Source organism: Oryx dammah, unplaced genomic scaffold, assembly GCF_014754425.2.
Source record: "Oryx dammah isolate SB20612 unplaced genomic scaffold, SCBI_Odam_1.1 HiC_scaffold_22, whole genome shotgun sequence".
In the NCBI taxonomy this organism is placed as follows: Eukaryota; Metazoa; Chordata; class Mammalia; order Artiodactyla; family Bovidae; genus Oryx; species Oryx dammah.
Window position 1 is genome coordinate 1,470,699 of NW_024070206.1, and position 13,416 is coordinate 1,484,114.

Here is a 13,416-nt window from a genome sequence, read left to right on the forward strand (position 1 = left end):
AGAAAAGTTATTTCAGAACTTTCAGAATTCATAAGTACTGACCGTTGTTTGAAAAACACGGTTAAAAAAATGAAAAGAGGATGAAAGACGATTTAAAAATGTCCATTACATGCATGTAAAGCAGCTCAACATTATTGATCACCAGGGAAATGTAAATTAAAACCACAATAAGTTTACAGACTGGACAAAATTAAACAGATTACAGTACCAAGTTTTGGCCAATGTAATGGTTATGGCGTTGAGGATATAATGCTCAGTGAAACAAATCGGTCACAGAAGGACAAATGTGCACATTTCTCCTTGTCTGAGAGAGTCTAAAAGAGTCAAACTCATGATGGGTGAGTGGGGGGTGGGGGGCGGAATGAAAGTGGTTGTTCAGTGGCTGTGAAATCTCACTTATGCAAAGTGAATAAGTTGTCGAGATCTGATGTATAACAGTTTTACATGTAAAAATTTAAGAGAGTAGATCTTATGTTAAGAACTCTCTCTCTCTTTTTTTTAAGTTGCTCAGTCATGTCCGACTCTTCATGACCCTGTGGACTAGAGCCCACCAGGCTCCTCTGTCCATAGAATTCTCCAGGCCAGAATACTAGAGTGGGTTGCCGTTCCACATCTCCAGGGGATCTTCCCAACCCAGGGATCAAACCCAGGTCTCCCGCATTGCCAGCGAATTGTTAACTGTTTGAGCCACTAGGGAAGCCCTCTTACCACAACTTGAAAACAGTTACCCATGTGGATAGGGCAAGTAGCCGCAGAACAGTGAAGCGTATTGAAAGATGGAGGAAATAAAAAGTGTCCACCAAACTAAGAAGTTTTTTGAGACTGAAAAATGAGGCTGCTGCTGCTGCTGCTAAGTCGCTTCAGTTGTGTCCGACTCTGTGTGACCCCATAGACGGCATCCCGCCAGGCTCCCCCATCCCTGGGATTCTCCAGGCAAGAACACTGGAGTGGGTTGCCATTTCCTTCTCCAATGCATGAAAGTGAAAAGTGAAAGTGAAGTTGCTCAGTGCAGGCAGCTCTAGTCATCAAATAAGTTGGAAACATACTTGCTTGCACTAAGGCTTACCCAGATTTGATTTTGTTCCCTCTCTCCAGTTTGCCTTGGAGATTAGTTCCTCTGGACATGCTGGTGTACATCACTTTGGGATTGCTCGTGCACTTCGTATTCTTCGCCTCCATCTTCGACATTTATTTCACCTCTCCTTTGGTTCATGGAATGACTCCTCGGTTTACGCCCCTGCCTCCCCCAGCAAAAAGATTAATGCTGTTTGTTGCTGACGGCCTCCGAGCAGATAAGCTTTATGAATTAGATGAAGATGGCAATTCTAGGGCACCATTTCTTAGGTAAGCGTGTCAACTGGTACAGGGACATCTCTGGAATTGTTAGGCTGATACTGTTTATCTCACATTGGGTAGAGGGGTGACGATGGAACAGAGAGTAGGGCGCCTATGTCTCTGCCTTTGTCGTAGGAATTAGCCAGTATGTTTCCTTCTGCAGTACTTCTGTTATTGTGGAAGTTGATACCAGGTGGTCAAAATGCATGGCCTTAGCTGCCTGGCCTCGCTTGTCCTAATTTCTGAATGCTGACTTACAACTCAGTATATTATCTTTTTTTCTTTTTTTGTAAAGTAAGACTGTTCAATTTTCAAGTAATGACAAGCATACATTTCAGTGAATTGCCAATTACAAAGGTATTTATCTAAAAAATATACATTTTAATTCAAAATACGTTTTCTATAAAATAAAGCCTTCCAAATTTATATTACTATGTAATATGATAATTTTGGATTCTGTCCATTCTGAAGGAGATCAGCCCTGCGATTTTTTTGGAAGGAATATGCTAAAGCTGAAACTCCAGTACTTTGGCCACCTCATGTGAAGACTTGACTCATTGGAAAAGAGTCTGATGCTGGGAGGGATTGTGGGCAGGAGGAGAAGGGGACGACTGAGGATGAGATGGCTGGATGGCCTCACAGATTCGAAGGATGTGAGTCTGAGTGAACTCTGGGAGTTGATGATGGACAGGGAGGCCTGGTGTGCTGTGATTCATGGGGTCGCAGAGTCGGACAAGACTGAGCGACTGAACTGAACTGAAGCGGCTTTGAAAAGAAATATTTAACTTTTTGGACCTGTGGGGTTCTTGCAATCAACTATTCTTTTTTTTTCATTCATAGCAAGCCCCTCAAAAGCCCTTCCTAATGCTACTGTGGAGAGATTAAAACTCAAATTCAAGGGAAATTTGTCTAAAATTGTCTATCTTTCCCCTGTCCCTTCCTGTCATCGTTGCTTCTTATCCCTCTACCCTATTTTGATTTTCTTTATAGTACTACTCAGCATGTACAACTTCCACTAAGGCAGGGACTTTGTTTTATACACGACATTATTTCTGGCTCCTAAAACAGTTCAGTTCAGTTCAGTCGCTCAGTCGTGTCTGACTTTTTGCGACCCCATGAATCACAGCACGCCAGGCTTCCCTGTCCATCACCAACTCCCGGAGTTCACTCAAACTCCTGTCCATCGAGTCGGTGATGCCATCCAGACATCTCATCCTCTGTTGTCCCCTTCTCCTCCTGCCCCCAATCCCTCCCAGCAACAGGGTCTTTTCCAATGAGTCAACTCTTCGCATGAGGTGGCCAAAGTACTGGAGTTTCAGCTTCAGCATCGGTCCTTCCAATGAACACTCAGGACTGATCTCCTTTAGGATGGACTCGTTGGACCTCCTTGCAGTCCAAGGGACTCTCAAGAATCTTCTCCAACACCACAGTTGGAGCATTAATTCTTCGGCACTCAACTTACTTCACAGTCCAACTCTCACATCCATATATGACCACTGGAAAAACCATAGCCTTGACTAGACGGACCTTTGTTGGCAAAGTAATATCTCTGCTTTTTAATATACAGTCTAGGTTGGTCATAACTTTCCTTCCAAGAAGTAAATGTCTTTTAATTTCATGGCTGCAGTCGCCATATGCAGTGATTTTGGACCCCCCCCACCACCACCACCCAAAATAAAGCCTGACACTGTTTCCACTGTTTCCCCATCTATTTCCCATGAAGTGATGGGACCGGATGCCATAGTAGGCAGTTAATAAATATTTGTTGACTGCTAGAAGAATGAATGAACCTGAATTCTATGTCAGATTTCCAGGAATAAATTTATGGTGCATCAAAGAAATGCATAATATATTAAAGGATACAAAGAAACAAGCCATTCAGGGCAATAGGAAAATACAAGTAGGAAAATAAGATTGTCAGGGTTAGGTTCAATACACAAAAATATGTAACATGAATTTCTATGACTGGTTTAAAAATTGGGGTGATATACTTGATTGAATTTCTTAGTTGTCATAGAGAGGAGAGAAATGTAGTTCATTGCAAAGTTAATGACTGTAAACTCTGCTGGTTGTTGAGGCGAAGATGAGCTTTTCCGACAGTGCCTGTTTCTCCCTGGGGTATTCGGTGGGGGCCAGGGGCTCCCAGGTGCTGTGCCGCATGCTGCCTGCCTTTCCAGCTGCTTCCAAAGCCTTTTTGACAGGTTTTCTTTGTTTCTAACTTCGTTTTTTTTAAAAACATGATCTGATCAAAATGTTTCTCATGAGAGGTATCCACATTGCTTTATACCTCCCTGTTTTTGCTTGAGTTCAGTTTCCATTATAGAACTGAAGAAGTTAAAAAACATTTCTCCCTTAACGTGTGGTTTAATGGTTTTTCAAGCCTTTTACTTTTTATGTATGTATTTTACCAAAGTCTGTTTGGTTATAAGTCAATTAAAAGTATCTAAATCAGCACTTTTAGGTACTTCTCTCCAGAACATTTTGAGAGTTGAGAGTTTAGCTTGAAAACTGTTACAAATGAATTTGTGTTTCATAACTTGTTGCTCCGCTGGCCTTTTAACTGTTGGCATTACTGTTCGTTTTGCATTTTTCTGCAGATTTTGCAAATCACCCTTAGACAGCTTAAAGAATGGTGATACATTTAGCAAAAGAAACTTTTGACTTGTTTTAATCTCAAATTTAGAAAGATAATTTAACTCCTAATTGAGAGTATAGCTGTTTCCTCTCTTAATTTTTTATTTTGAAAAACTTTTAACTGCAGAAATGTTGAAAGGATTAAATCATGAATATTCATCTGTATATCCTTAATCTAGAGATGACCATTTTAAACATTTTTCATATTTGCATTCTCTGTCTCAGTACACACACACACACACACACACACATACACACTTAAACTTTAATTATTTTTTCCTAAATAATTTGAAAGCAAAATATTTTCACACTTTACCCCTAAACACTTCAGTGTGTATCTCCTAAGAACAAGGACTTCAACGTGATCACAACACCATCATCACACCTAATAAAATTTAACATTGACAAAGTAATACTTTGTGTATCAGTGATTTCTTATGTAACACAGCGTTTTGATACTTTGTGACTTAGAGCTACGGTGTGTATTTTGTTTTGTGATCCTGTACAGTGCTTGGGTGGTTCCTTGTCTTACCTGGGCTTTCTTGTGCTATGGAATCTGTCTGGTGGAATCCGTCTGGTGGGAGGAACTGGACCGAGCCGAGCTGGGATCAGAAAGATTCCTTCTTAAATTTTGACTCCTTCTTTTGATTGGATTTCTTCTGTGGTGATCTTGTTTTTCTAAAACCTTAACAGAGCCCGTGATCATAGTGTATGCTGACTCTCTGTCTGTGATACCTTTCAGGAATGTCATAATGAACGAAGGCAGCTGGGGGGTCTCTCACACGCGTGTGCCGACCGAGTCTCGGCCCGGGCACGTGGCCGTGATTGCAGGGTTTTATGAAGATGTCAGCGCAGTTGCCAAAGGTACTGTCTCTTTAGATGATTTTATCACATGAAGAGACTGATTGCACCAATATTGCTTCTTTAATACTGAGCCGTGACACAAAGCGAAGGACGTTCTGAGATCCTTTTGACAAGTCGTTTAGCCTAACTCACTCACACACACGCTGGGACTGACTCAGGAATAAAACTTTAATCTTGTATCATCGTGTCCTATTGTTAGAATATGATTGGATGGATCGCTGGTTTTCCTAGATGTTAACTCTCAAAAGTTCAAAAGTGATTCTGTATTTTACTAAGAAGTCAATTAACCGTTGTAAGCTTTTTAAAAAAAAGTTTGTAGTGTAATACAGGTGACAAGATCTGTTGTTGGTTTTGCATTCGTTCTGCAGTTGATCTTCTTTGTTATTATTTGAAAAATACTTCTTCAGGAGCCATACCAATGCATCACCGTCTAACTATTACTATCGTCATTGTTTTTTTTCTCAATTCTCAGGATGGAAGGAAAATCCTGTAGAATTTGATTCTCTTCTTAATGAAACCAGGTTCACATGGTCCTGGGGAAGCCCGGACATCCTGACTATGTTTGCCAAAGGTAGGAGTCGCTGATTGTATTTCCCCAAATACTAAGTAGGCAATAAATCAATATGGTAATTTAAAATATATACTACATTTTACTGATTAATGAGATACATGTTTTGACATATTTAACATCTCTGAAATGAGTATATATTATAGTAGATGTGTGAGTTTGATTTTTTTCATCTTAGTTGTACTTAAAATGTTGGATTATACAGTTTAAATACCTTGGATTCAGTGAAATGGTATATGATTCTAACATCTAACAGCTTTTTAATCTTGGGTAAGTTAGATAACTTCTCTAAATTTCAGTTTTCCTTTTTGTAAAATGTGATAATAATAATTTCTATCTTATAGCTTTGTTTTGGGCGTTAAATAACTTAATTAATGTGAAATATTGACCAAAATGCTTATTACAATGATCTCATTATGTTGTTGATGGTCACTTACTTTGATTATCAAGAAGTTAGTACATAATCACATAAAGATTTAAATGTTAAAATTTATATTTATAACTTCTGTTTTCATGTGTTCAAGATCATGCCATTGAGATTTGCTGTATTTGTTGTGTTTCTGTGCCTGAATCTGCAAGTATGAGAACATCTCTTAATGAGAAAATTCATTTGCATCATTTTCTAGAATCAGCTGGATTCTACTTAAATTTTATGTTATTAAGTGCTTTTTAGTGGGAACATTGAGGTCATTTCACCTAATGAAAAGGTTTAGACCTTTAGTCATGGGTATAATTATACTATAAATTATAACAATCAGAATTATTAAAGATTATTCTATATCTCAAAAGCAAAACAGATATTCAGAATTTTCTGTGTGATAGTCACAGAACATTATTATGTAGAACAGGTCCACAAACTCATACTGCTTGAAGTTCAGCTCAGTCGCTCAGTTGTGTCCGACTCTTTGCAACCCCATGGACTGCAGTAGGCCAGGCCTCCCTGTCTACCACCAACTTCCGGAGTTTACTCAAACTCATGTCTATTGAGTCGGTGATGCCATCCAGTCATATTATCCTCTGTCATCCCCTTCTCCTCCCGCCTTCAGTCTTTCCCAGCATCAGGGTCTTTTCTAATGAGTCAGTTCTTTGCATCAGGTGGCCAAAGTATTGGTGCTTCAGCATCAGTCCTTCCAATAAATATTCAGGACTGATTTCCTTTAAGATGGACTGGTTGGATCTCCTTGCAGTTCAAGGGACTCATAAGAATCTTCTCCAACACCACATCAAAAGCATCAGGTCTTTGGTGCTCAGCTTTCTTTATAGTCCAACTCTCATATCCACACATGACTCCTGGAAAAAACATAGCTTTGACTAGATTGAGCTTAGTTAGCAAAGTAATGTCTCTGCTTTTTAATGTGCTGTCTAGGTTGGTCATAGCTTTTCTTCCAAGGAGCAAGGAGTTAAGCTTTTTTGGGGACTGGTAGTGGTGAGGATGAAGTTGCCATGGTTTAGCAAACTCACCTCCCTACTTCTGACTGCAGTTCATAGGACAGGATCAGTGCCTTAAACTGGAGACAGTCCAATGGGAGTGCTCCGTTTCTTACAGTAATTCACAGGCCCACTCGGATCTTTACTTGGGATTTGAAGAGTAGGATGGCTGAGGAGTGGAACCAGTATCATTAGAGCTTAGCTTGTCATTATTATAAGAGATTGTCATTATTTTGTTATCTCTCTTCCTTATGACCTTTAAGAGGCTATCTAACTCAGAAATTCACTAAGTTGATTAGATCTTAATAAAATCTTACAAGTGATTAATGTATTTGTTGACTCTTTCAAACTATTTGGCAATTATCAATATTTTTTCTCATATAATGAGAAAAATGTATGTATTTTATGAACAAAAGAATTGAAATATTTGAATTTTCTTCTTGGTTAGGGAATTTTGTAAAACAGGTGATTTAATCTGATTGTACCATCCCTAGATGCCCAAATCCTTTGAGTAGTTTCATCCTTACTTGAAGGCAAACTCCGTTGTTTATTTTTGTGCTATTGTATACTAACTAGCGTTGTGATTTTTTTTCTTAGCATTTTAAATTACAACTCACTTGTATCCGCCAACAAAGGTCTGTCTAGTCAAGGCTATGGTTTTTCCAGTGGTCATGTATGGATATGAGAGTTGGACTGTGAAGAAAGCTGAGCACCGAAGAATTGATGCTTTTGAACTGTTATTGGATAAGACTCTTGAGAGTCCCTTGGACTGCAAGGAGATCCAACCAGTCCATTCTGAAGGAGATCAGTCGTGAGTGTTCATTGGAAGGACTGATGCTAAAGCTGAAACTCCAATACTTTGGCCACCTCATGCAAAGAGTTGACTCATTGGAAAAGACCCTGATGCTGGGAGGGATTGGGGGCAGGAGGAGAAGGGGACGACCGCGGATGAGATGGCTGGATGGCATCACCGACTCGATGGACATGAGTTTGAGTAAATTCTGGGAGTTGGTGATGGACAGGGAGGCCTGGCGTGCTGCAATTCATGGGGTCGCAAAGAGTCGGACACGACTGAGTGACTGAACTGAACTGACCTGTATCTATAAAATTGGAAAATGTTATTGTGAGAACAGAAGCAACAGCATATATTCAAGCATACACCGTGGTCCATGGCATATCATTAAAATTTTTCCCCCCAAATTTCCTCTTCAGGTGACCCTAGAAACCATATTTTTACAGACAGTTACGATGCATCCAGTGAGGATTTTGGTGCCCACGATGTAACCAAACTGGACACGTGGGTTTTTGACCATGTGAAGGTATGTGCTGTCGGTGGCTGACCTGCCGCACACTAGATGTGGGTGTTTGCCTCATGTGCAGGAGGTGTCTAGCACCTGGACCTAATGTGCTGGAAACGATTTGTGAAGACTTTTTTGCATCTTAGTTTTTTCTGCTTGGATGAATTTGAAAGTTCCTTATTGTAGCATACAATTTTGAAAAGATTGGATTCTAAGGAATTGCACATTCTACAATAACCATACAGATTTTTAAAAAATAATTTGAAAAAGTAAACCCTTTTCAATTCCACACTTCTACAGTGAAGTGAGCCCTGGATGGGATTCAGGAACCCCACATTTCATTCCTCATTTGCTGAATCACCCCAGAATAACCTTCCTGGTCTTTTGTTGACCACAGAATCAGTCTCTTACAAGCAGTGATGTATGTGAAAGTCTTTAGAAATTTCAAATATAAGGCACTTATTATAAAATAAGGTAGATATTTTAAATATTTGTAAAGAAAAATTAGATAAGCAAAAACCAAGTTCATAAGTTAATCCTAATAAAACATATGAGTCTCTTTAAGAAATAGAGGGTTTTTTGGACTATTTGTTAGTGACAATCCTCACAGTTTCACCAGGAATCCAATAGAATTTATGTTTTCAAAAACTGTGAGAAAATCTAAAGTCTGGATATTGGCTGACTCCTATCTATCATTCTCTTCTTTCTCATTTCCCAGTTGGAAGTCATAATTCGTCTATTGTAGGAGGCATTCATTGACTGACCTTTAGTGATTCTTATTTTTACCAGTAGTGTCTCTGGACTGACACTGTGGGCTTGTCCATAACACAGTCATTTTTTATTGTTTGTTTGTAAACAGTCAGTAGGTGTCTGCATATTTATCAGGAATTAAGTGCTCAGTATGTTCTTTGATAAACCGTATTTCTTTCCTTAGAATTTTTTTCCTTACGATTTTCTTTTCTTACTTAAAGTGAAAGTAAAAATCTTCAAGTTAAATAAAATCTCTTTACAAAAATAGCAAATGATTTTGCTAAGTATCACTTCTTAATGTAATCAATTTACATTAGTATTTGTTTCAACGCCCTTGGCTTCTAACTTCATAAACATAGCCAAAGATGTTCAGCATCGTGGGTTTGATTCTTTGTGGACAGGCAGATATAGTTAGTGGTTATAGCTTTGTATAACTAGGCAGATATAGTTAGTGGCTACAGCTTTGTATAACTAGGCAGATATAGTTAGTGGTTATAGCTTTGTATAACTAGGCAGATATAGTTAGTGGCTACAGCTTTGTATAACTAGGCAGATATAGTTAGGCAGTTATAGCTTTGTATAACTAGGCAGATGTAGTTAGGCAGTTATAGCTTTGTATAACTAGGCAGATGTAGTTAGGCAGTTATAGCTTTTGTATAACTAGGCAGATATAGTTAGGCAGTTACAGCTTTGTATAACTAGGCAGATATAGTTAGGCAGTTATAGCTTTGTATAACTAGGCAGATGTAGTTAGTGGTTATAGCTTTGTATAACTAGGCAGATATAGTTAGGGGCTGGCTTGATTCTATGCCTTTTTTTTTACCTTATTTCAACACTGGTATTGACCAGAAAAAAAAAATTCCCTATAATTTCATAAGATATGATAGAGGTATGTACATTAATCAGGTAACAACAAAAATATGAAATCATCCACAATAAAGAGTGGTGTGAAGGAAACATATAGGGACTAAGAAGATATCTTTAGAAAAGTCCAGTCTAAGCCGAACAGTTAGAGGAAGACTTTCCTGGAAAAGCCTAGGAAACAGAAATGGTTGGGCCTGGATTGCACATAGAGCAGAGTGTCTCAGGCCAACAGCATAATGATAACTTGGGCTCCAAAGGAACTCTGTAATAGAGTGAAAATACTGCTGTAAAGCTAGCTTGTCTCTCAGTGAATGATGGCGCCAGCAGGCAGCCCAGGATTAAACACTGCTTTAAAGCTAGCTTGGCTCTCAGTGAATGATAACGCCAGGAGGCAGCCCAGGATTGAGGCAGTCCAAGATTGCCATGGTGGCTCCCCAGTGTCATTAAGACCCGGTCTCTGCAGTGTCTCTTCTGTCCTCAGAGTGTGGCCTTAGCTTCTGAGTCGTCTTACGACAGGAGATGCTGGAGTTCCAGCCATTATTTCAGTGTTTTAGGTCAACAATACACGGAACTGAAAAGGACTCTGTCTTCTACTAAACTAAATTTATTTCAAAAGACCTTAATAAATAGTTAAATTTATTTCAAAAGACATATTGTCTTTTGACTGAAGTGTTTGATTTCTGTCTCATTGGCTATAACCAAACAGGTACTGTGGGAGAGAATAAGAAACATGTAGGTTTTAAGTTTGAAGCATTGACATGGTCCCATAAAACCAGAAGTTTTACTTAGAGAAAAAGGGAGAATGCATGCACTCTCCCCTAGTGCGTAATAAATATTTAAATACAAAAAGGAACGAGTGCCTTTGAGCTAAGAACAAAATGGAGTTGGTGAGCATAATTATACTAAATACTGGGAGTGGGGAAGAAGTTAAGAGTGTGTTTCACCTCTTGTGTGCAAAAGACCAATTTTTTAAAAGGCAATGGGAATCTATCAGGTTAAGCTCTGCAAGATTAGTATTTCATGGTTTCCCAGATCGTGTGTCCACTTTTGAATGAACAGCACTTTTTACAAAGCTGAATAATATCAGTCATGAAACAGATTGTAAATTTGACTCCAATTCAATTGCTAAGTTTTGTCGTTTCTCTCAGCTTTTCAATTACATCTTTAGAATATAAGTCCTTTCTCTTGAAAAACTTCCTGTTTCCATCTAGATTTAAAGTTTCTTAGGGGCTAATTAGAATGTATATGAAAGCTAGGGGGCCATTTTATGCTTTTAAGGATGATTATGTTTATTCATATTTATATTTATGTTTAATTTCATTTGTATTCCTTTTTTTTTTCTTATTTGGAAATAGATAGTTTCTCTAATGGCACCATTTATATTTTTTAATGTTTGTAATAGTGAAGAGTTAGTTGAAGGAATACTTCAGGCTTTTATTGGAAAGTTAAATACCTTGTTAAAATTAACATCTTATATAGTTAAAGACTATGGGGTCTTTCATGGGGTCGCAAAGAGTCGGACACGACTGAGCGACTGAACTGAACTGATAGTTAAAGACATTTATGTGAATAATAATTATATATCTTGGCAGTCAGTTGACTTATTCAAAATAATTTAAAAGTACTTTCCATAGGTACTTGCTTACACGTTCATGTGTATGTAAGTTCAGGACGAACCCTTTTCTTAGAGGGCTTTATGAATCCAGTTTATCATTGTGAAATTAATCATTCTTGAACTGTATTTCCATTCATTATGTGGCCATTTTTCCATCATACCTTGTGAAGCACAGATTTGAGTCTTGGGACAGTAGAAATAGGCTATTTGCAATGTTCCAAGTGAGAGATTATGGTTGAACTGGGGCGCTAACACAGGACAAGAAGCAGGAAAACGTTTAACACTCATAAAGCGTTCCTAAATTGTTGCCATTAGTGCTATCTTATTGTTGGCTCATGTCAAAATAGTTCTCCATTATTATTAGAACTTCATGAAATTGAGATCCCCTTTCTATAATCTTTTTTCAGCCTAATTATAACACGGAAAATAGCTCACTTGTTTTTTGAATGTAGATGTCTGAACTGACAAGTACTTTGTGTTGGTAGGTCCTGAGGACAAATGTGAATAAAATAGGACAATTTAATTTTTTAGTTCTGTATAAGTTTAATTAAATGTTTTCATAGGAATTACTTTTTAAATAAAATTAATGAACTAAAAATTTTTAACTGATTTGTTACATATAGGAGTTCTTTCATGCTGCCAGAAACAACCAAACTTTGCTTTCTAAAGTAAATGAAGACAAAATAGTTTTTTTCTTGCATTTATTAGGAATAGACACAAATGGACATGCTCATCGACCAACATCAAGGTAATTTTAATGCTGTGTTTAATTTCATGGTTTTGAGGGAAATACCTGTTCTGTTTGAACTTTTAAAGTACTATAATGTACTTTCTTTGTAATGATCACAACAGAACTTACATTTAAAATAACTCTAAAGCAGAACACATTCTAATTTACGTGACATGTAGTCTCATGTTGTGGCTGAAATCGCACGTGCTGTGACCATGCTACACATTAATATGAGTGAGATGTGTTCTGTGCGTGTGTTCCCTATTACTCACTCATCAAAGCAGAGAGAAAAGGACTATATTTTAGAAGGATTTTAATAAATTTTAAAACAAAAAGCATTTTTATTATGTTAGTTTGTATCACAAAAAGGTGTAACTAGCTGTTCCTTACGTTCCATTTAATCAGTGCTATATCGAGCAGATAATAGTAGAAAGTTTTGTATACTATATTTCAGTAGCACTCCTTATATAAAACAGCAACTGTCTTTCTCACTTTTGCAGAGCATAAGATAGGAAGAATTCATATTATGCTTTTATTTTTCATTTTGGATTAGATTTAGATTAGTCTTAACTTCCAGTAATGAATACCTCATGCTTCTCATCTGTAACACAATGCATTGTCTTAAGTAATAAAATTTATACTAAACCACCCTTTGTGCAACTGTATGGAAAGCTTAAATATAGTTTGTCCAAAATGTATTATATCATATCATAAACACACTAAAGAATGAAAATGTTCTATAGTTGAAACAGTGGTACTTAATCTGTTTGATAAATGTGTCAAAAGCAACATAGACATTATTAGAGACATGAATTTAAAAGTCATCATTGTTGCATTTGAGACTTAAAAAGCATTCATGGAAATCTATTTGCTAATCAATACTTTAAAAAAAATTCTGAAAATGATTTCAGATTGTTTTACTTCTTTAAGAGAGGAAGAAGTGTTTTTAACAATCTACAGAGCTCTGATTTAAAAATATTAAGGTTGAAATCTAAAAGTATTTTAGCAGTTATTGACTTTATCATAAATTCATGTTGAATAAATTTGATTTTGCCAAATTAATGTAATTAATATAATTTGCTCTTCTTTTTCTTTTTAAACAGGGAATATTCAGACAATATTAAATTAGTTGATAAAGAACTGAAAGAAATTGAGTCTACTGTTAAAGACTTTTATGGAAATGATGGGAAAACAGCATTTATCTTTACCGCTGACCATGGAATGACAGACTGGGGTTAGTCTGTCTCTAAGTGGTGTATACTTTATGATTAAAGTAGTGGTGAATGTAGCTTGCAGATATTTTAGGATATTGCAGAGGATTAGATGTCTT

General features: G+C 37.3%; 1 protein-coding gene across 2 annotated transcripts in view; it reads left to right on the plus strand.

The window, feature by feature from the left end:
- The first annotated feature begins 1,090 nt into the window (after window positions 1-1,090).
- Window positions 1,091-13,416, plus strand: part of PIGN (phosphatidylinositol glycan anchor biosynthesis class N) — a 93,531-nt gene continuing 81,205 nt past the window's right edge. Inside the window, exons 1-6 of one of the 2 annotated variants that reach the window (XM_040264269.1) lie at window positions 1,091-1,344; window positions 4,712-4,833; window positions 5,306-5,404; window positions 8,042-8,148; window positions 11,980-12,104; window positions 13,190-13,320. In XM_040264269.1, coding sequence (XP_040120203.1) covers window positions 1,124-1,344; window positions 4,712-4,833; window positions 5,306-5,404; window positions 8,042-8,148; window positions 11,980-12,104; window positions 13,190-13,320 — 805 coding nt within the window. In that variant the 5' untranslated portion in view covers window positions 1,091-1,123. The remainder of the gene's footprint in view (window positions 1,345-4,711; window positions 4,834-5,305; window positions 5,405-8,041; window positions 8,149-11,979; window positions 12,105-13,189; window positions 13,321-13,416) is intronic. The other variant, XM_040264271.1, reaches the window with a different exon arrangement.